We start from the raw sequence: 21308 nt of genomic DNA, 5'->3' as shown, positions 1-21308 counted from the left end.
TATAGTGTCCAGTCTTACATTTAGGTCTCTAATCCATTTTGAGTTTATTTTTGTTATGATGTTAAGGAGTGTTCTAATTTCATTCTTTTACATGTAGCTGTCCAGTTTTCCCAGCATCACTTATTGAAGAGACTGTCTTTTCTCCATTGTCTATCCATGCCTCCTTTGTTATAGATTAGTTGACCATAGGTGTGTGGGTTTATCTCTGGGCTTTCTATCTTGTTCCATTGATCTATGTTTCTGGTTTTGTGCCAGTACCATATTGTCTTGATTACTGTAGCTTTGTAGTATAGTCTGAAGTCAGGGAGTCTGGTTCCTCCAGCTCAGTTTTTTTCCCGCAAGACTGCTTTGGCTATTCAGGATCTTTTGTGTCTCCACAAATTTTAAGATTTTTTGTTCTACTTCTGTAAAAAATGCCATTGGTAATTTGATAGGGATTGCATTCAATCTGTAGATTGCTTTGGGTAGTATAGTCATTTTTACAATATTGACTCTTCCAGTCCAGGAACATGGTATATCTTTGTATCATCTTTAATTTCTTTCACCACTGTCTTATAGTTTTCTGCATACAGGTCTTTTGTCTCCCTAGGTAAGTTTATACCTAGGTATTTTATTCTTTTTGTTGCAATGGTAAATGGGAGTGTTTCCTTAATTTCTCTTTCAGGTTTTTCATCATTAGTGTATAAGAATGCAAGAGATTTCTGTGCATTAATTTTGTATCCTGCAACTTTACCAAATTCATTGATTAGCTCTAGTAGTTTTCTGGTAGCATCTTTAGGATTCTCTATGTATAGTATCATATCATCTGCAAACAGTGACAGTTTTACTTCTTCTTTTCCAATTTGTATTCCTTTTATTTTTTTCTTCTCTGATTGCCATGGCTATGACTTCCAAAACTATGTTGAATAACAGTGGTGAGAGTGGACATCCTTGTCTTGTTCCTGATCTTAGAAGAAATGCTTTCAGTTTTTCACCATTGAGAATGATGTTTGCTGTGGGTTTGTCGTATATTGCCTTTATTATGTTGAGGTAGGTTCCCTCTATGCCTACTTTCTGGAGAGTTTTTATCATAAATGGGTGTTGAATTTTGTCAGAAGCTTTTTCTGCATCTGTTGAGATGATCATATGGTTTTTAGTCTTCAGTTTGTTAATATGGTGTATCACATTGATTGATTTGCATACATTGAAGAATCCTTGCATCCCTGGGATAAATCCCACTTGATCATGGTGTATGATCCTTTTAATGTGTTGTTGGATTCTGTTTGCTAGTATTTTGTTGAGGATTTTTGCATCTATATTTATCAGTGATATTGGTCTGTAATTTTCTTTTTTTGTAGTATCTTTGTCTGGTTTTGGTATCAGGGTGATGGTGGCCTCATAGAATGAGTTTGGGAGTGTTCCTTCCTCTGCAATTTTTTGGAAGAGTTTGAGAAGGATGGGTGTTAGCTCTTCTCTAACTGTTTGATAGGATTCACCTGTGAAGCCATCTGGTCCTGGGCTTTTGTTTGTTGGAAGATTTTTAATCACAGTTTCAATTTCATTACTTGTAATTGGTCTGTTCATATTTTCTATTTCTTCCTGGTTCAGTCTTGGAAGGTTATACCTCTCTAAGAATTTGTCCATTTCTTCCAGGTTGTCCATTTTATTGGCATAGAGTTGTTTGTAGTAGTCTCTTCTGGTGCTTTGTATTTCTGCGATGTCTGTTGTAACTTCTCCTTTTTCGTTTTTAATTTTATTGATTTGAGTCCTCTCCCTCTTTTTCTTGATGAGTCTGGCTAATGGTTTATCAATTTTGTTTATCTTAAAGAACCAGCTTTTAGTTTTATTGATCTTTGCTATTGTTTTCTTTGTTTCTATTTCATTTATTTCTGCTCTGATCCTTATGATTTCTTTCCTTCTGCTAACTTTGGGTTTTGTTTGTTCTTCTTTCTCTAGTTCCTTTAGGTGTCAAGTTAGATTGTTTATTTGGGATTTTTCTTGTTTCTTGAGGTAGGCTTGTATAGCTATAAACTTGTCTCTTAGAACTCCTTTTGCTGCATCCCATAGGTTTTGGATGGTCGTGTTTTCATTGTCATTTGTCTCTAGGTATTTTTTGATTTCCTCTTTGATTCTTCAGTGATCTCTTGGTTATTTAGTAACGTATTGTTTAGCCCCCATGTGTTTGTGTTTTTTTCCCTGTAATTCATTTCTAATCTCACAGCATTGTGGTCAGAAAAGATGCTTGTTATGATTTCAATTTTCTTAAATTTACTGAGACTTGATTTGTGACCCAAGATGTGATCTATCCTGGAGAATGTTCTGTGCGCACTTGAGAAGAAAGTGTAACCTGCTGTTTTTGGATGGAATGTCCTATAAATATCAATTAAATCTATCTGGTCTATTGTGTCATTTAAAGCTTCTGTTTCCTTATTTATTTTCATTGTGGATGATCTGTCTGTTGTGTAAGGGAGGTGTTAAAGTCCCCCACTATTGTGTTACTGTTGGTTTCCTCTATTATAGCTGTTAGCAATTGCCTTATGTATTGAGGTGCTCCTATGTTGGGTGCATATATATTTATAATTGTTATATCTTCTTCTTGGATTGATCCCTTGATCATTATGTAGTGTTCTTCCTTGTCTCTTGTAACATTCCTTATTTTAAAGTCTATTTTATCTGATATGAGTATTGTTACTCCAGCTTTCTTTTGATTTCCATTTGCATGGAATATCTTTTTCCATCCCCTCACTTTCAGTCTGTATGTGTCCCTAGGTCTGAAGTGGGTCTGTTGTAGACAGCATATATATGGGTCTTGTTTTTGTATCCATTCAGCGAGCCTGTGTCTTTTGGTTGGAGCATTTAATCCATTCACATTTAAGGTAATTATCGATATGTATGTTCCTATGACCATTTTCTTAATTGTTTTGGGTTTGTTTTTGTCTCTTGTGTTTCCTACTTAAAGACGTTCTTTCACATTTGTTCTGGAGCTGGTTTGGTGATGCTGAATTCTCTTAGCTTTTGCTTGTCTGTAAAGGTTTTGATTTCTCCATCGAATCTGAATGAGATCCTTGCCGGGTAGAGTAATCTTGGTTGTAGTTTCTTCTCTTTCATCACTTTAAGTATATCATGCCACTCCCTTCCGGCTTGTAGAGTTTCTGCTGAGAAATCAGCTGTTAACCTTACGGGAGTTCCCTTGCATGTTATTTGTCGTTTTTCCCTTGCTGCTTTCAATAATTTTTCTTTGTCTTTAATTTTTGCCAGTTTGATTCTTGTGTGTCTTAGTGTGGTTCTCCTTGGGTTTATCCTATATGGGACTCTCTGCACTTCCTGGACTTGGGTGGCTATTTCCTTTCCCATGTTAGTGAAGTTTTCAACTATAATCTCTTCAAATATTTTCTCAGGTCCTTTCTCTCTCTCTTCTCCTTCTGGGACTCCTATAACGCAAATATTGTTGTGTTTAATGTTGTCCCAGAGGTCTCTTAGGGTGTCTTCATTTCTTTTCCTTCTTTTTTCTTTATTCTGTTCCGCAGCAGTGAATTCCACCATTCTGTCCTCCAGGTCACTTATCCGTTCTTCTGCCTCAGTTATTCTGCTATTGATTCCTTTTAGTGTAGTTTTCATTTCAGTTATTGTATTTATTGTTCATCTCTGTTTGTTTGTTCTTTAATTCTTCTGTGTCTTTGTTAAACATTTCTTGCATCTTCTCGATCTTTGCCTCCATTCTTTTTCCAAGGTCCTGGATCATCTTCACTATCATTATTCTGAATTCTTTTTCTGGAAGGTTCCCTATCTCCACTTCATTTAGTTCTTTTTCTGGGGTTGTATCTTGTTCGTTCATCTGGTACATAGCCCTCTGCTTTTTCATCTTGTCTATCTTTCTGTGAATGTGGTTTTTGTTCCACAGGCTGCAGGACTGTAGTTCTTCTTGCTTCTGCTCGTGAATATAAGGCTTTTGATTCTTATTGCCATATCACCCTATGAAGAATTCTAAGAGTTTCTACTCCCACTGTCAGTGATATATTAGTTTCCTCTCATTGTCTTGACCATCAATTCTTATCATAATAGGGTCAGTGTTTTTGTCCCATTCTTAAACTAGTTATTTTCCATTGATCTTTTCATGTCATTGTTAAACCCTGTATTTATTAAAACTGTAATTTAGAAATACTTTCTTAGAGCTGTGGTCCTCAGCCTTTTCCCATTAGACTCATTCACATGGAGGACGTTTTAAATATCCTTGTGCCTAGACCCTCCCCAGACCAATTAATCAGAATCTCGAGGGGTGTAGCCCAGGAATCAGTATTTTAAACTTCTCAGGTGATTTCAATGTGGAACAAAGGTTGAGAACCTCTAATTTAGAATTTAGGGTGTTTTGTTTTTCTCCATAAAACAAGGAATTAACTCATGAAATAGCTTGAAAAATCAAGGTTAATTAATGCCTAAACCTAAATTCAGTTTGATTCTAATTTATATGAGGATGAGTTTTTGTTTTACAATGAAATTTTGGTTTCATTTGTCTTAGGTTATTTCAGAGACTATGGATATACTCTTCAGAATGAGAGGTGGCCTTGATCTAGCTTTTCAGCTAGCTACTCCTAATGGTAGGTCTGCCCAAATACTCTGCTTTTTTATTATAAAGTTGATTATGAAATATAGTGAGATTCTTACCATTTTGCACATGAAACTGAGAGATAGGATGAATAAACTGTCTAAGGTCATATAGTTAAGTGATATAAATTGGATTTAAACTTAGACACTGTTCCTCACCACCTCTAGCCCATGGGGCTCTCTGTGCACACTAGGAAAAGGTGTCCCCTTACTTAAGAAACTTTACTGCCCTCTCAAAGAAAATTGTCATGGTAAATATAAATATCCCCCATGAGCACAATATAAAGAGGCACCCAGACTTGTACGTTGTAGACTTACAACTGTACATAACCCTGAGTCTCAAGAGCCCACCCTCTTGAATGTCATGTTGTTTAGGAATGGTAGGCAAGCTCTATGGGAGAAAAATCAGCAGTGTTTGTATAAACCAAATTCTAGGATGTCTTCCTGTTTCTGACTACTGCCACGAACTGAGGCAACGAATAACAGAGGAAGAAGATGAAGAGCTGTGTTTGAGATGTGTTTCATTTGCGATGCCACAGTAAGCCAAGTGCCAGCTCCCAACGGGCATTTGGTCATTTGAGCCTGAAACTTAGGGGGGAGTGGTCAGAACTGGAGAGAAGAGAACTTAATATCTCTCAAGGATGCTAGTTAATACCTTGATACTAAATGAAATCACTCAAGAAAAGCGTGATCAGTGGTGTCAGGAGCCACAAAGAAATTCAGAAAGATAAGGAATAAGCAGTGTCAGAGTTCCTTGAAGGAGATACCAGCTGACGATTATTTACTGGCCCTTTGGAAAGAGGGAGTGAAAGCTGAATGTTCTTTCTGACCCATCCCTTCATATTAGACAATTGTTCTCAATCTTGGTCCACATTCGAATCCCCACTTCCAGACCAATTAAAGTCTCTAAGGACAGAGACTCGGGCATCAGTAAGCTTTTTAGGTGACCCTCTAATGTGCCATCAAGATAAGAATCATTTTGCAAGGACTAAAACTCACTTTTAGGCCTATCTTATCAGTATTGTTGTTCCTTAATACGTTACTTGTATGGATAAAGCCTTACATTTTACAACTTAATAAATTGAAGGTATATTTTGCTATGAACTTATCACAAAGTATAACTAATATATTAGTCACCAGATATAATGATGTAATTTCAAATGTAAATAAGGACTACAGATACTTTTTACCTAGTGATTAATGTATTTGAGCTTTTCTTCTGACTTGATAGTATTCCTCCTCCTGTATCAAACTCTTTGAAACACTCAATGAAGGGAATCATTAATGAGGAAATTGAGGGGAAGAAGGTGCTTAACTTAAAGACATCACAATTATTTAGGTACTTTACCTCATGGTCCTTCAGGGATAAACAGAAGGTAATCCAGGAATTATGTTTGTCTTTTGTAGTGCAGCTAAAAATCTTTAAATTTGGCTTTCTGAAACATATCAGGATATCTTTTAATCTGACTTGTTACAAGTAATCTTTTCTCTACCACAATCTCAAGGTATTTATTTATGAAGATATCAGTGTGATAGTTAAATAAGTATTTTAATCACAAGGTTAACTAGGTTTAGGATTTAGGAGTATAAAGCTAGGACAAGTATTTAAATATTGTCTTCTTCAGATATATCTATTTTATAGTTTTGACTTTGGAATCATGAAAATGTTTTTCATATTAAAAAAATTCTATAAAGTAAAAAGGAAATCCCTGAAAATGAAGTCAGACAAATATCAGGTTGGTGACATAGCACACAGAGAAAAAAACTGTGACTTCACAGCACAGTACTTTGTACAGTCTTAGTGGGATATAGTCCAAGGAAGAATGGAACTATAAAGAAATTTAAATTTCATTCAGTAGTTTTATTGCTATAAGTACTAAGGTATTTTGAGAGTAATTGGAATCCTTATACATTGCTGATGGGAATATAAAATGGTGCAGTTTCTTTGGAAAACAGTTTGGCAGTTCCTCAAAAAGACAGTTACCGTATGACCCAGCAATTCTTCCTAGGTGATCACCTAGGAGAATTAAAAACGTATGTCCACACAATAACTTGTGCACAAATGTTCATAACAGCATTATTCACGATAACCAAAAAGTAGAAACAACCCAAATGTGTATCAGCTTATGAATGGATGAACAAAACATGTTTTGCTCATACAATGGAGTATTATTCAGCCATAAAAAGAGTGAAGTGCTAATTCATGCTATGGATGAGTTCACAATATGGATGAATCTTGAAAGTATTAGGCCGAGTGAAAGAAGCCAGACACAAAAGGCCACGTAATGTGTGATTCCATTTCTATGAAGTGTCCAGAATAGGCAGACCTATAGAGACCAAAAGTAGGTTAGTGATTTGCCACGGGAGAATGGGGAATGACCTCTGGTCAGGCCAGGGTTTCTTTGGGGGTGATGAAATGTTCTGGAATTAAATAGTGATGATTTTACACCTTGTCGTATACTAAAAGCAACTGAAATGTACACATGAAACAGTGAATTTTATGGTCTATGAATTTTATGTCAATTTTTTTTAAAAAAAGGCAAAAAAAATGTTTTTATAGTATTGAATATAGGGAATGGATATTTGGGGGTCAGTTTTACTGTGCTGTACTTTTGTGTGCTTGGAAGCATTCATGTTGAAAAGTTTACAATTTTTCTTATTCTATTTATGTTCTTTTAATTTAGAAATTTTTGTCAAGAAAGCACTAAAACATATGTTGAGTGACCTGTCAACCAAGCTTTCTTCAAATGCACTTGTGTTCCGAATCTGCCGCAGTTCAGTGTACATATGGCCTAACAGTGACATGAACACCATTCCAGGAGAACTGACTGATAGTTCCACCTGTAAGAACATAATGCGCTTTATTCAGTGAGTATGCTTGAAGATGGCTAGAAGTGTTTTCACAATGTCATTTCGTACGGTAAACATCTTTGTGTGTTAAAAATTTAGATTTGAACAGGAAGAAGATACAAAACGAAAATTCATGAGGAAGAAAGACAGAAAGTTGTCAGACATGGTAAGCAAATCACCTGTCTTCTTAGTGATAAAAATGTTCAATCCTTGAATTTGGAGTTGAGTGAGATCTTAGAAATTACTTAACCCAGCTTTCTTATTTTTTTTACAGATCAGATTATTCAGGTCCAGAAAAATTAAATGTCTTGCCAGAGGTTGTATCTCTGGTGTACATATCTAAACTTTTGTCCCATTATAATATATATCTTAAATGGGTTTTTTTGGATGCCTTGTTTGCTCCCACAGAAATAAAACAGCTTGAGTCCGTTTACAAATTATTTTAAAACAAATAAAAAGGGGTCATTCTGAAACATGACAGTGACACATTATGCTATATGAGGTAGTAAATAATAAATGATTTTCTTTTCTTCACACTGTTTTGGTTCTGTTGATTTTTGAACCAGTACTATTGAGTACCTGCCACGTGCCACAAACTTTGCCAGATATTGGAGATGAAAAATGGAGCTGCTGCTTCAAGGCAGGAAGTTGTACAAAGTTAGTATACCTTTAGTGTTTTTCCAGACTAGTAAGGAAAATAGAGTGGATGTGAGGTTGGAGATGTGGGCAGGGACCACTCAGGAGAAGCCAAACCAAAACGTAGCTCCGGTAATAAAGAGGAGGGAATGGATACAAGAACTATTTAGGGGATTGAATAGGTTATATCTGGAAACTAATTGGATGTGGGATGACCAGCTTCTTGCTTGGGTAAAGATGGAAGATGGGGAAGACATGAAGTCAGTTTCGGTCACATTATGTTTTAGACAGCAGTGAGGAGTCCACATGAGCTGTTAGATTTATAAATGTGGAGTGTGTACAAAAAAACTGTGGGCTGTGGATAAGGATTTGAGAATTACCAGTCGTTGGAGCTTGACATTTTGAGGGATACAGGTCAGTTCTTTTGTAGGATGTTCCTCAGTTTGGGTTTGGGTTTGTTTTAGGCTTCCTGGTGATAGATTCATGTGGTCATTGTTGGTAGGAATACCACAGAGGTAATGTGTGTCCTTCTCAGCATGTCATATGAAAGAAGCATATGCTCAGTTTGTTCTTGTATTAGTGATGTTAACTTTGATCATTTAATGTGGTATCTGCCAGTGTTCTCCACGGTGAGGGTACTATTTTTTGCCCTTAAAATTAGTAAGTATTTTGTGGGAAGATACCTTGAGTTTATATATATATCCTGTTCCTCATCAAGTTTTCACCCATCACTTCTAACATCAATTGATAATTTTTGCCAGAATCTAGCATTAATCTGATGGTTGCAAAATAGTGATTTTTCTAAGTCTGTCGTTTCCTTTTACACTGATTAGATGACATTATACTGTGAGGGGGAGATTTTCCATTTCCCTGTTTGTTTATTAACTGCATGGAAGCATGGATTCCTATTTTATGCAAAGAGTTATCTGTTACTGTTACTGTCCTTAGTTATTTTGATGCTCACATTTTCTAAGATTTGGCCAATAGAAACTTCATGCTGGCTCCAGTGTCCTCTTGACACCATATTTTTGAGTACTTGCTGCTTTCTTCCACAGGATGTTCCAGACACATCTTGTACTTGCCCTGTTCTAGCTCAGGAATCAGCCATTTCCCCAAGGAACACACGCATGTATATATACATACTATACATATATAACACATACATCCATATTTATCTGTGTAAATCATATTATACCTCCAGTTCTACTTCAGCCTCACACAATTCCTGACCTTTTCCCAGTGAGAAACCTGGCTTCCAGTACTCTTAATATTTTGCTAAATTTGTTTAATATACAGAAATCATTTTCAGAATTGTTTTCCCATACCACTATCAAAATCAAACCTACTAATAGAGTTCAATATTTTTTTATAGTTTTTATGTCTTTAGACCACAGGTATATAGTCATAATATATGTTTAAAAGTTGCTTCAGTGTGTGGTTATTGGATCTTGTTCATTTGATTTGTTTTGTTTTGAAATTTTTAAATGTATACAAAAGTAGAGAAAATAGTTAAATGAAGCCTGGTGAACCTAACTTTAATGTTTACCAGTACGTTATCAATCTGATTTCACCTTTACTTCCCACTCACTCTCCCCTTCTCCTCAGATTATTTTGAAGCAGGGAAGATTTTTTCTTTAAGCTAAGATTTGTGCTTTTCAATAATTTACTGTAATATAGCTTATATGGTCCTTAAAAAGTCCTTTTACTTACCTTTTATATTATTGTTCGATGTTCTACAAGTTAACTTTTACTGTTTATCTTTATAGCATCAGATAGTAAATATAGATCTTATGCTGGAAATGTCAACCCCTCTGGCAGCTGTAACACCCATCATTGAAAGAGAAGGCGGAGGACACCACTATATTAATATGACTTTACCAGTCGATGCAGTTGTACCTGTTGCTCCAGAAGAAACGTGGGGAAAGTAGGTATTTTCTAATACTACTGCCACGTTTAAATGAGGACCCTCTCCCAAAGTAATCAGAGCTCATTTTAAATTATCATATAGGCATATTCAGGGTTGTTGTTGTTTTTACTATGATTTACTCTTTGTTTATTATTAAACTAAGAGTCATCTAGTAATTAGATGTTTATTGGAGGAAGTAGAGTAATATGCAAAACCTGTAGGGTTTTCCCTTTATCTACACAGAGGAAATTTAGTTTATTTAACATTTAACTTTGCATTTTCTAGACTTCCTTTAATAAACCTGGTCCAATCGAGGATACATTAGGAATATAGTCACTCGACACTTTCATGTATCATAAACTACTATAACTTCTGTTAATGCACTTGTATATTTCCCCCCCTCAGAGTTCGTAAACGTCTAGTTGATGCAATTCATAATCAACTAACTGATATGGAAAAATGCATTTTGAAATACATGAAAGGAACATCTATCGTGGTCCCTGAACCACTGCACTTTTTATTACCAGGGGAAAAAAATCTTGTAACAATTTCATATCCATCAGGAATTCCAGATGATCAGCTGCAGGCCTATAGAAAGGTGAAACCAATTCATTTTTTCTTAAAAAAAAATACAGCTATCATTCATTTTGTGTTTAATTATGTGTTTCTAATAAATGGACGTTGTTTTGTGATTTAATTTTAAAGTGTGGACGCAGACTATTAGCTTTACACCTATTTAACTTCTGTTCTATAACTTTTTAAAGTATTATTAATAAAAAAATACTTTGCTAAACCATATGTAACATTTAAATTTCATATGTTCAGTGTAGTTCATATTTTATTTTTCTGTAATGAAATTTAGAACTGAAAAGATGCTTACATGCCTGGAGCAGCTGTTGAGGGTTACTTAATATATTCCTTTTCTCTTCCGTTACTTCCAGATTTGTGAAAGAGACAACATTAGAGTCTGAGAAGGGAAATTAGGATTTATAGTATTACTCCATCCCCCACGTCCCAGGGTTATTTGGGTTTTATTAGAGGCATCTTGAAGAAAACAAGATCAGCATTCAAAGAAATGAGATTTCTTGGCAAAATGACTGGTTTGGGAGTACGTATTTTTGATGTGTGGCCTTGCCTGGCATCCATCAAATTATACCATGGGACTATCTTCCCAGTTTCTTCTGTCCCTGAAAAGAGATATAACAATGTAACCCTCTGTACCTCTCTGTAAGTGCCAGATGAATTGATTTGCAGAGGCACCAGTTACATACGCTAATGATCCCATTCAAACTGCTAGAATACATAGGAAATGGCAAAAGAAGATGTCAGACTTTTCAAAGTAACTATTAACATGTTTTTAACATTCAGGGATATATTGCCTTTTAAACATATATGTGTATTTTTATTCTGATGCCGTATTGGTTGGTTTCATGCCACCAATCTCTATAATTTAATCACTACCCCTTATATTTGTTAAGTACTCTAAGCATGATTTTTAAAAAATATTTTGATATAATTATATCATTGTTAATTATAATTTACTCATTTATGAGGCTGTTTCAAAACCAGTCTTTAGCCTGGATGTATTTTAACAGAGTGTGTTATAGTGAGTAATTTTAAATAATCTCAGTTCTCTTGACTCTAACGAATTATTATCATTTTCCTACATTCCCTTCCAGTTTCTATCCATATACATAGATAAACAAAAATAAATCATTTTTGGTTTTAGTTTAAATCTCACTTTCTTTGACCTTAGTGAATTAAATCATAAGTGAGTTTGATAACATTTATAACCAATATATAGTAAATTTTCTGTTTTGTATCTAGTTTGAGTTTATTTATTGACTAGGAATCTAAATCATTTAACTTTTTTTCTCTTCTTTCCTCTTGATTCTGATTTCATTTAGGAGTTACACGATCTCTTCAATCTGCCTCATGACAGACCTTATTTCAAAAGGTCTAATGCTTATCACTTTCCAGATGAACCTTACAAAGATGGTTACATTAGAAATCCACATACTTATCTCAATCCACCTAACATAGAGACTGGTATGGTGAGTTTAGTAATTCTTTATGTGAGTCAATTGATCATAAGTGTCATTAGTTGTTTTTTGTCTGTACCCAGTGGAAGTTGTAAGGATCAATTCATAACGGGTATCATCGTCCCTAAAACATACTTTGCCACCCTTTTCTTTTAATGATCATTGCTTAAGATAGCAGTAATTCACAGTGGTCTAAAAAGGTTAGGAATAGATAGTGTGTAGCACATTTCCCTTACTAAAATTCCATTCCTTAATTTCTTTAAAGGCTTGTCCCATTTGATTTCCATTCTGAACCTGAGAAATCATGCTAATTAAGGGCATATTTCTACACAACTCACACTGTAGGAAAAGGCTAATAAAGCACTACATGTTTCCTGTACAGCACATACCTAGTTGTAAGGGGTAGATCTTTTCACTAAAGGTAGCTCAGAAAAGGAGTGTGGGGGAAGGGTTCCTCTAAGGATGCATGCAGGCTAGTAAGAGAGGATCTCATGGGCAACCAAGAATAGGAATCGTACAGCTGGCCCTCTTAGAACAAGGCAGCGCTGTGACTGGCCTCGGTCTCAAGGCGTACTCTCACTCCTTGATGGCATTCCTCAGCTTTCTTTGGGGGTGCTTTTGATCCTAACTGGCCTGTTCCTTCCCTTTACTCTACCTTTTCTTAGCCTCGTCTTCTGTTTCCTCATTTTTTCAGCCTGACATAACTTTTCCTACTCTCCCTCAGAGCTGCTCATTGCATGCATTGTTTCAGCTTCATTCCTTGCACTTACTGCCTGATTCACTCTGCACCTCTCAATTCAAATTCCCGTAAGAGAAAACTTGATTGGCCCATCTTGTCATGGCATTTATTCAATACCTGCTGAGCCTCCAGGTGCTTTGTAAGGAAATCTTAAGAATTAAAGATGAGTACGTGATACAACGTTGACCCTAGGGCAGTTAGGGGCCCGCTTCCGGTTCTGGCCATCAGCATGCACTTGGGACAGCAGCTTCACCTGCGAGAGCTATGGGCAGACCAGCTTCGCATAGAACAGCTCTGGCTGGGCACTCACCGTTACATGCATACAAATGAGACTTTAGCCAACATTTCAGTGACATTGAATGATTTCACTTATTTTGCTTATATGGGAGGAAATCTTGAGAGACCTGTTCCTGATTGAAAATCTTGTTCTGTCACAGTCATAGAATCATAGAATAGGAAATATAAAACTTAGAGTCTCTAACAAGCAACATAACTCTTGATAGTTTCCCCGTAGATTATGACATAAATGTTTTCTCTCTCAGATTATATTTGGAACTCTTCTAGGGTAAGTATTGTATCATATATTCATTTTTCATTCCTAATAGTTCTTTACTAAGCGCCGGGACACTCAGAAGGTACTGAATAAATACTGATTGTTTTTTGACAATGAAATGGGTTGGTTATCTGTATTGCAAAAATGCAAGAAGCATTTATATATTTCTTAATATTTATTATATGATACTTAATGTGTGCATGTAACATACATGTAAGTTATAAAGCACAGTAAAGAAATCAATATTGGAGAGCTCCCTGCCCCATTTAAGAACTAGGACGTGGCCAGTCTGACTGTGTTCTCCTTCCTATCCACTCCTCTGCCTCCCCGACACCCAGGAGGAACTATTACACTGAGTTTTGGGTTCATCATTCACTTCACTTTCTTTTAATAGTTTCACCATATATGTATATATTCTCTCAACAATGTTGCTTTTAGTCTTGCTTGATTTTGAGTTTTACCAAAATGGTGTCATTCTGTGTATAGTCTTCTGCAACTTGCTTTTTCACTCAATATCATGTAGCTAAGATTTATCCATGGTATTGTGTGTAACTGTAGTTCAGTTCTCTTTATTGCTGGATAGTATACCTTGGTATCATTTTTTTTCCCAGGTTGTTTTGCTATTTAGACAACCCTGCTATGAATGTTACTGTACATGTCTCTTGTTACATATATGCAACAATGTCAACAATTTGCTATATTTGCTTCATTTCTCCTTTTTTCCCCTTGAGCCATTTCAAAGAAAATTACAGGCATCATGCTATTTACTCCTAAATACTTCCAGTGCAAATCTCCAAACAATATTAGATTTGCATTCATGATAGTTTGGTTATGATTATTATTTTTTATTCTCTGCTGGATTTAGTTTGCTAATATTTTATTAAGATTGTTGCATCTGTGTTCATGAATGATATTGTCTTATAATTTTCTTTTCTCATACTGTTCTTACTTTACTTTTGTATCAGTAGTATACTGGCTCATTGAAAGAGTTGGGGAGTATTTCCTCTTTTTTAAAAAATTTTTTATAAGGAACTAAATAAAGTCAGTCTAGCTCCGAGAATAGTAAAATGACTCGGGATGTGTATGTGTAATATAACATATACATCTATCTTAAGTTAATATTTTACTATGTTTCTTCTTTTTATATAGATTTCTGTGGTCCAGGGCATATATGGTTACCATCATTATATGCAGGATCGGATCGATGACAATGGCTGGGGCTGTGCTTATCGGTCTCTGCAGACTATCTGCTCTTGGTTCAGACACCAGGGATACACAGACAGATCCATTCCGACACACAGAGAAATTCAGCAGGTACAGGACATGCCATTTTGAATTGTAATCAGTTGGATGTTTCATTAACCCTTAATATACCATTAATAATTATTCCTACCTCATGGTGCAGACTTATTTCTGTTTTGAAGAAAAAAAGTATAAATACTGGTAATCAGGGAAAATGCCCTAAACGTAATTTTTAATAGCTGTCTTGTGTATGGATCTTTTTGTATTTTTAAATACACAAAGGCTCTAGTTGATGCTGGGGACAAACCAGCAACATTTGTCGGATCACGGCAGTGGATTGGATCTATCGAGGTGCAGCTGGTACTGAACCATTTGATTGGTATAACTTCAAAAATACTTTTTGTCAGGTAAGGACACTTTAAGAAATCTGAGAAATCATTTCAAAGAGAATTTGTCATTTTTATTAAAAGAAAAAGCGCATTTCCCCCCACATTTGTTGTCACTCTTTTCTCTTCCTCCACATTGCCTCCTTGCTTTATAAATCTCATTATTCTAGCCCTAAATTTTTTTTGTTATATTTTAGAAGATGTTTGAGTTTATGAGTGAACTTTGTGGTATCTGCTTATATGCTCTAGGCCTAATCTTAGTCTGGAAGAGGAAAACTTGCAAATATATCAGTTTTGAGTAGAGTTACAGAAAGTCTAGTTTTTTTGTTTTGTTTTTCTTTTTATTTAGTTTTTTATTTTATTTTTTGGCTGTGTTGGGTCTTCATTGCTGTGCTTGGGCTTTCTCTAGTTGTGGTAAGCAGGGGCTACTCTTCATTGCAGTGCGTGGGCTTCTCATTGCGGTGGCTTCTCTTGTTGTGGAGCATGGGCTCTAGGCGCACGGGCTTCAGTAGTTGCAGCATGTGGGCTCAGTAGTTGCGGTGCGCGGGCTCTAGGGAGCGCAGGCTCAGTAGTTGTGGCGCACAGGCTTAGTTGCTCCGTGGCATGTGGGATCTTCCCAGACTAGGGATCGAACCCATGTCCCGTGCATTGACAGGCAGATTCTTAACCACTGCACCACCAGGGAAGTCCCCAGAAGGTCTAATTTTTTAATGCTTAAGGCAGAGACGTCTTGAAAGGAAAAAATCAAATGTTGATCTATGACTGACCTTTTTGTTTATCTCCTACTCTTTTTCTTCCTAAGATTTTAATAAATTAATAATGTGTCCAAATAATACATTCATTTTATCTTTTCCAATATATTTTAATCACAATTCTAGTATTAAAATATGAGCAAATATTAATATAAGATTGATATCTATGACCATCACTAGCTTACTCCTTATTTATGAGCTTATGTTTTCAATACATCTTCTATTACAACAACCTTGCTAACTATAGTGTTATTATTTTTATTGTCCAAGTACTTTAATACCTCTGATTTCACAATTGCAGTTTGGATTGGCTGTGGAAATCAGTGCTAACAAATAAGTGATAGATTAAGTAGTGAAGTGTATGGTGATTAAAAAGTGAGTTTTGGCACAGCAAAACATTATTCATATATTCCCAACTATCTTAGAAATAGTTCATCTGATAGAAAATGGTTTCTTTCTAGCCAAGGTTCTGAAATAGCCTCTCAGGGACGGGAACTGGTTAATCATTTCCAGAGTGAAGGAACGCCAGTAATGATCGGTAAGGTGTTTGGATATCTCGGGTTCTTTTGGTAGAGTGGAGAGTATGTGAAACTTATGGTTAATAAAAATATGTAATGGCATATAAAATCAGTCATTTTTAAACATATTAAAATTAGCTTTTACATCATGCATACTTCCTCTGGATATTATTTTAAAATTTCCAAGGCCAGGAGGAAAGTTACAAAAAAGATAATAACCAGAAGTAGTAAAGGCTAAGAAGAGAAATGATAACTGTGTTCAAATACTTGAAGAGTTGAGAGCAGAATGGGAAAGAGGCAGTGGTCACTGAGCTGAGCATTGTAAGTCATGGCTAGCACTAACTTGGCTGGCTGTGTGACATTATGCAAATTGCTTAACCTCTCGGGCTTTATTTGTAAAATAAGAGGATTGGATTAGCTAATCTAAAGATTCACGATTCTGTGAGAAATAAGACTTGTCCTGTGATGACAGAAGGCAAGGTAAGACTGGTGTGTAAGAAATGCGGGTAGGCAGATTTCAGCAAAATACAGAAAATATTGAAAGAGTAGCTGGGCAGCACCATTGGAGGTACTCAGAGCAGCGGCAGCATTGCCCAGCTGCTGAGAGGGGTACCAACAGCAGTGATTGTTACTCCGTTGGGTGGAGTTTAGACCCTCTGTGGCCCTTTTTAAATCCAGTCTAGGTAATTCCATGGATATTGCAGTGAAATATAAACCTAATATGATTATAGATACAATTGTTTCTTTTCTGTCTTAAAGATGTAATTTTATCTTTTCAGAGTATATTTGACATTGTGTCATTTACGGTGTATGCCAGTTGATTTTAATGCTGTTAGATCAATTAATAGGCAAAATAATCTTTTTAAATTGAAATTGAATGGGAAGTTGAGATTAATATATGCCCTCTCATTTCATATTTCCTCTTCAATAGGGGGAGGAGTTTTGGCCCACACAATACTAGGAGTTGCATGGAATGAGATTACAGGACAGATAAAATTTCTGATTTTAGATCCGCATTATACAGGTGCTGAAGATCTACAAGTTATTTTAGAAAAGGTAAGTGTCTGTTTAACACAAATTTAGATACAAGGCAAAGAACCCAGAACCAAAGGATAGAAAACTGGCAGCTAACAGAAAGATGGATTATGAACTGAAGGCAGGGGTCCTCACTGTAAGGAGGGATTCTAAGGCTGTGATGAGTAACTGTCTCTCTAGATACAGAGGACAAGGGGGAACTAAAGCAAATTGTGAAAGACAAAATTTAGCTTAGATTTATCAAGACTTTCTCAGTTATTAAACTTAATAGAATGCGAAACTCATAAATATATTCCTCTGGAGACTTACAGCTTTACATAAATATAAATATAGTGAGATATATCAATGCCTTGAAATAGAGTGGAGTATATAACCTTTATAATTTTAGAATTAACCAGAGATTAGTTAAGCAGTATGCTGGACATTATGGAGGCTTGACTGCCTTTAATTTATTTACATATAACTTCATCTCATTCTGTGAAGGAGTTATATTTGAAACAGATTCAAGAGTATTTGTTGATGCTTAAACTACCAGCTAAAGAAGGTATAAATTTAAGTTAATATATGGGCAACTAATTCAGACTTAGTACTGAGTTTTCATGAGAAATTAGTACGAAATTTTCATGAAACTCAGTACTAAATCTTTAGGAGGGAAGTGTTATAAGACATAATTAACCTGAGTTTTAAATAAGTTTTAAATTCTTTGCCAAATATATTAAAATTACAAAGAATGCATATAGCCTTTCCAGCTATAAGCCAATGAATATATCCTATCCACTACCCTTCATTTTTGTCATGTTGTCACTTAAGTCAATATCATTAGTACCCATAAAAAGGTTTCTCTGCTCTTTTTTTTTTTTTTTTTTGGCTGCGTTGGGTCTTGGAGCTCACAAGGCTGCTCCTGCAGAGGCATCACTTACAGACAGTGAAAGGAAAGCAGGGCATGTTCCAGGAGCTGTGGCAGTTTTAACATGATTAGAGTTGGTGAAGCGGTGTGGCTGATAGCTGGAGGGACAGGCAGGAGGTGAATCGGGGATGGGTGCCGGGAGCCAGGCAGAGGAGCCAGGCATTCAGATTTTATCTTAAAGGCAGTGAGACGCCTTAGGACTTTAATGAGAGGCATAATACAGATAAGAAAATTACTTCTTTTTGGCTGGCTTGACGGACTTTGGACTAAATGGAATTATTTAGGTAGGGTTTTCTGATGCGATTAGATAGAGTAAGGCATTGTCCCTGCTTGCCTTCTCTGAGAACTGCACTCTGCTTTGCTAGTTTTTTTTTTTTTTTAAAGCATTAACTTGAGATGTCTGTTTTATGTGATTAGCAATAATCTTTTTATTTTTAAATTATTTTATTTTTGGCTGCCTTGGGTCTTCGTTGTTGCACGCAGGCTTTCTGTATTTGCAGCGAGCGGGGGCTACTCTTCATTGCGGTGGGCGGGCTTCTCATTGCAGTGGCTTCTCTTGTTGCGGAGCATGGGCTCTAGGCACACGGGCTTCAGTAGTTGTGGCACGTGGGCTCAGTAGTTGTGGCGCACGGGCTTAGTTGTTCCGCGGCATGTGGGATCTTCCCAGACCAGGGCTCGAACCTGTTTCCCCTGCCTTGGCAGGCGGATTCTTAATCACTGCACCACCAGGGAAGCCCTCCTTTGCTAGTTATATTTCTGTAGAACTTTATAATAGCAAAAACCCTTTGCTCTCTTCACACATGCAAGAAACCTTGAGGCCAAGGCTGGGCCATCAGTAGAAGTGCTGTTGACTCTCACGTGACTCAAGAATCTAAGGCACTGTCTTATTAGTCCATCCCGGCTACTCTAATAATACCATAGACTGGGTGGCTTATAACAACAAATTTATTTCTCACAGTTCCGGAGGCTGGGGAATCCAGGATCAAAGTGCTGGCCAATTTGGTGGGTGGTGAGGCCCACTTTCTAGTTCAAAGATGGTAGTTTTTTTCACTGTCCTTACATGGTGGAAGGGATGAGGGAGCTCTCTGGGCCCTCTTTTAATGAGGGCACTAATCCCATTCGTGAGGGCTCTACCCTCATAACCCAGTCACCTCCAAATACCATCACATTGGGGATTAGGGTTCAACATATGAATCTTGGACACATTCAGTCTATGGCAGGGGCCAGGGGGCCATTTGCACCTCTGCCTGACCTCTGTTTACCCACTTGGGGAGCTTTCCTGTTTGAAGTTCCCAAGCCAGTCACCTCAAAGGAAAGAAGTCTGGCTCCCCTACTGACTCCCCCAGTTTCTGGTTTGGGTACCCTCTCTACCCACCTCTCTGGGAAACAATTTAAGTCTGGTTACCTGGAGATGGCCCACATGTGTGAAAAGACCACAGAAAGATTAAAACAGAGAAAGTATAAGCCTTGTTTCTATTTATTATTAAGAAAACAGATTTTAGGACATGAAATTCATTAGAGAAAGTTTGGCTGAAAAATATGAGATGATAAAAAAAAGTTTGTTTATGTAAAGAAACAGTTCTCAATGATAATAAACCAAACTTAATGGTGGTTACCTGTGGAGGGGGGGGCAGGACTGATGGAGGATTTTTTTTAATTTTTACTTTTCACCTCATTTGAACTTTATATGTATCTTTATTTCTGCAATCAGAAGAATAAAAATGAAAAACCTAGTGCTTCCCTGGTGGCACAGCAGTTAAGAATCTGCCTGCCAATGCAGGGAACACGGGTTCGAGCCCTGGTCAGGGAGGATCCCACATGCCGTGGAGCAACTAAGCCCGTGTACCACAACTACCGAGCCCGTGCTCTAGAGCCCACGAGCCACAACTACTGAAGCCCGTGTGCCTAGAGCCCGTGCTCCACAACAAGAGAAGCCACCGCAATGAGAAGCCCGCTCACCACAACGAAGAGTAGCCCCTGCTCGCCACAACTAGAGAAAGCCCATGTGCAGCAACGAAGACCCAATGCAGCCAAAAATAAATTTATTAAAAAAAGAAAAAAAAAAGAAAAGCCTAAAGAGCATCTCTACTCAACCCTCCCACCTCCACACTGAAAAACAGACTAACACACCATCTTCTCCTGTAGGAACTATGACCTTTGACTTCAGGTCGCTGCAAGAATGCCCAGCAGCTTCCCAGTTAGGTAGGGTAAGGGGTAAAACTACTACCTGTCACTCACATGGTGGCATTTTGAATCCTCACTAGTCTCCTCACAAGTATTTGCAAACAAAGCATTTCATTTCAGAATGATGTAACACAGACAAGTCGTGAGCTGGGTCTTTAAGAAAATATTGATAAATCAATGGCCTTAGAAGAAATTTGATAAACTTCTATATTCACAATGAGATTTTGTTTGAAAGCAATTTTCTCTGCTGGGGAAAAGGATTAATACTGACATAAAATTGGAAAGTGGCATGATTACAGCCTGAGGAAAACGAAGGGCATAGAATGCAACTCCAAGGGCAATCTCAGATTTCTCACTGCCACGTATCACTGCTGAGATGCCACTGCTGGGAAATCGGGATCAAGGCAGTGGCCAATTTGGTGGCTCCCCACTTTCTAGTTCAGTCTTTTTCACTGTCTGTAGTCTTGTTATGGACAGATGCCAGTTAAACTATCACATGCCATCGACTGCCAGAATTATAAAACTATGCATCTTGAAATCAATAAAATGTGGTACTGAGTAACAGTACCATAATGAAGCTTTTCATTTTTAATGATTCCTATGATTAAATATCATAGAATTCTGTCTGAAATGGAACCAAATAAGCTACTTTTCTATGCTTTACAGGAACTCAAATATTTGAATTATATAGGTATTTAGAGCCTTATTCCAAGACCCTGCTGACAGAGCAGGATTGTAAAATGTTACAGTTTCAATCATGTAGCCCTATAACTTTGTAAAAGGTTTTCCTTTCCCTTCTCCCAAATCTAGGGCTGGTGTGGATGGAAGGGTCCAGACTTTTGGAACAGCGATGCTTACTATAACTTATGTCTTCCTCAGCGACCAAATACTATTTAAAATATCTTGGACTCAAAGACTGTAGTAAAGTTGTACTTTATAAATTTGTTGATAAAGAATAAATTTAATTTCAAATTGAA

General features: G+C 36.8%; 1 protein-coding gene across 2 annotated transcripts in view; it reads left to right on the top strand.

Moving 5' to 3' along the window:
• The window catches only part of UFSP2 (UFM1 specific peptidase 2), a 24935-nt gene extending 3627 nt beyond the window's left edge, over positions 1-21308 (top strand). For both annotated transcript variants that reach the window (XM_022570975.2, XM_089903654.1), the window contains 11 exons: positions 4496-4574; positions 7266-7449; positions 7531-7597; positions 9834-9991; positions 10379-10571; positions 11881-12027; positions 14457-14621; positions 14832-14956; positions 16149-16225; positions 17137-17261; positions 21142-21308. In XM_022570975.2, coding sequence (XP_022426683.1) covers positions 4511-4574; positions 7266-7449; positions 7531-7597; positions 9834-9991; positions 10379-10571; positions 11881-12027; positions 14457-14621; positions 14832-14956; positions 16149-16225; positions 17137-17261; positions 21142-21228 — 1392 coding nt within the window. In that variant the 5' untranslated portion in view covers positions 4496-4510 and the 3' untranslated portion in view covers positions 21229-21308. The remainder of the gene's footprint in view (positions 1-4495; positions 4575-7265; positions 7450-7530; positions 7598-9833; positions 9992-10378; positions 10572-11880; positions 12028-14456; positions 14622-14831; positions 14957-16148; positions 16226-17136; positions 17262-21141) is intronic.

This window comes from Delphinapterus leucas, chromosome 21, assembly GCF_059928025.1.
Source record: "Delphinapterus leucas isolate spDelLeu-1000000601 "Yukka" chromosome 21, BTC_Dleu_Yukka2, whole genome shotgun sequence".
NCBI classification, from domain to species: Eukaryota; Metazoa; Chordata; class Mammalia; order Artiodactyla; family Monodontidae; genus Delphinapterus; species Delphinapterus leucas.
Note: the sequence above shows the minus strand (reverse complement) of the source record. Positions and strands in the feature narration are given on the sequence as shown.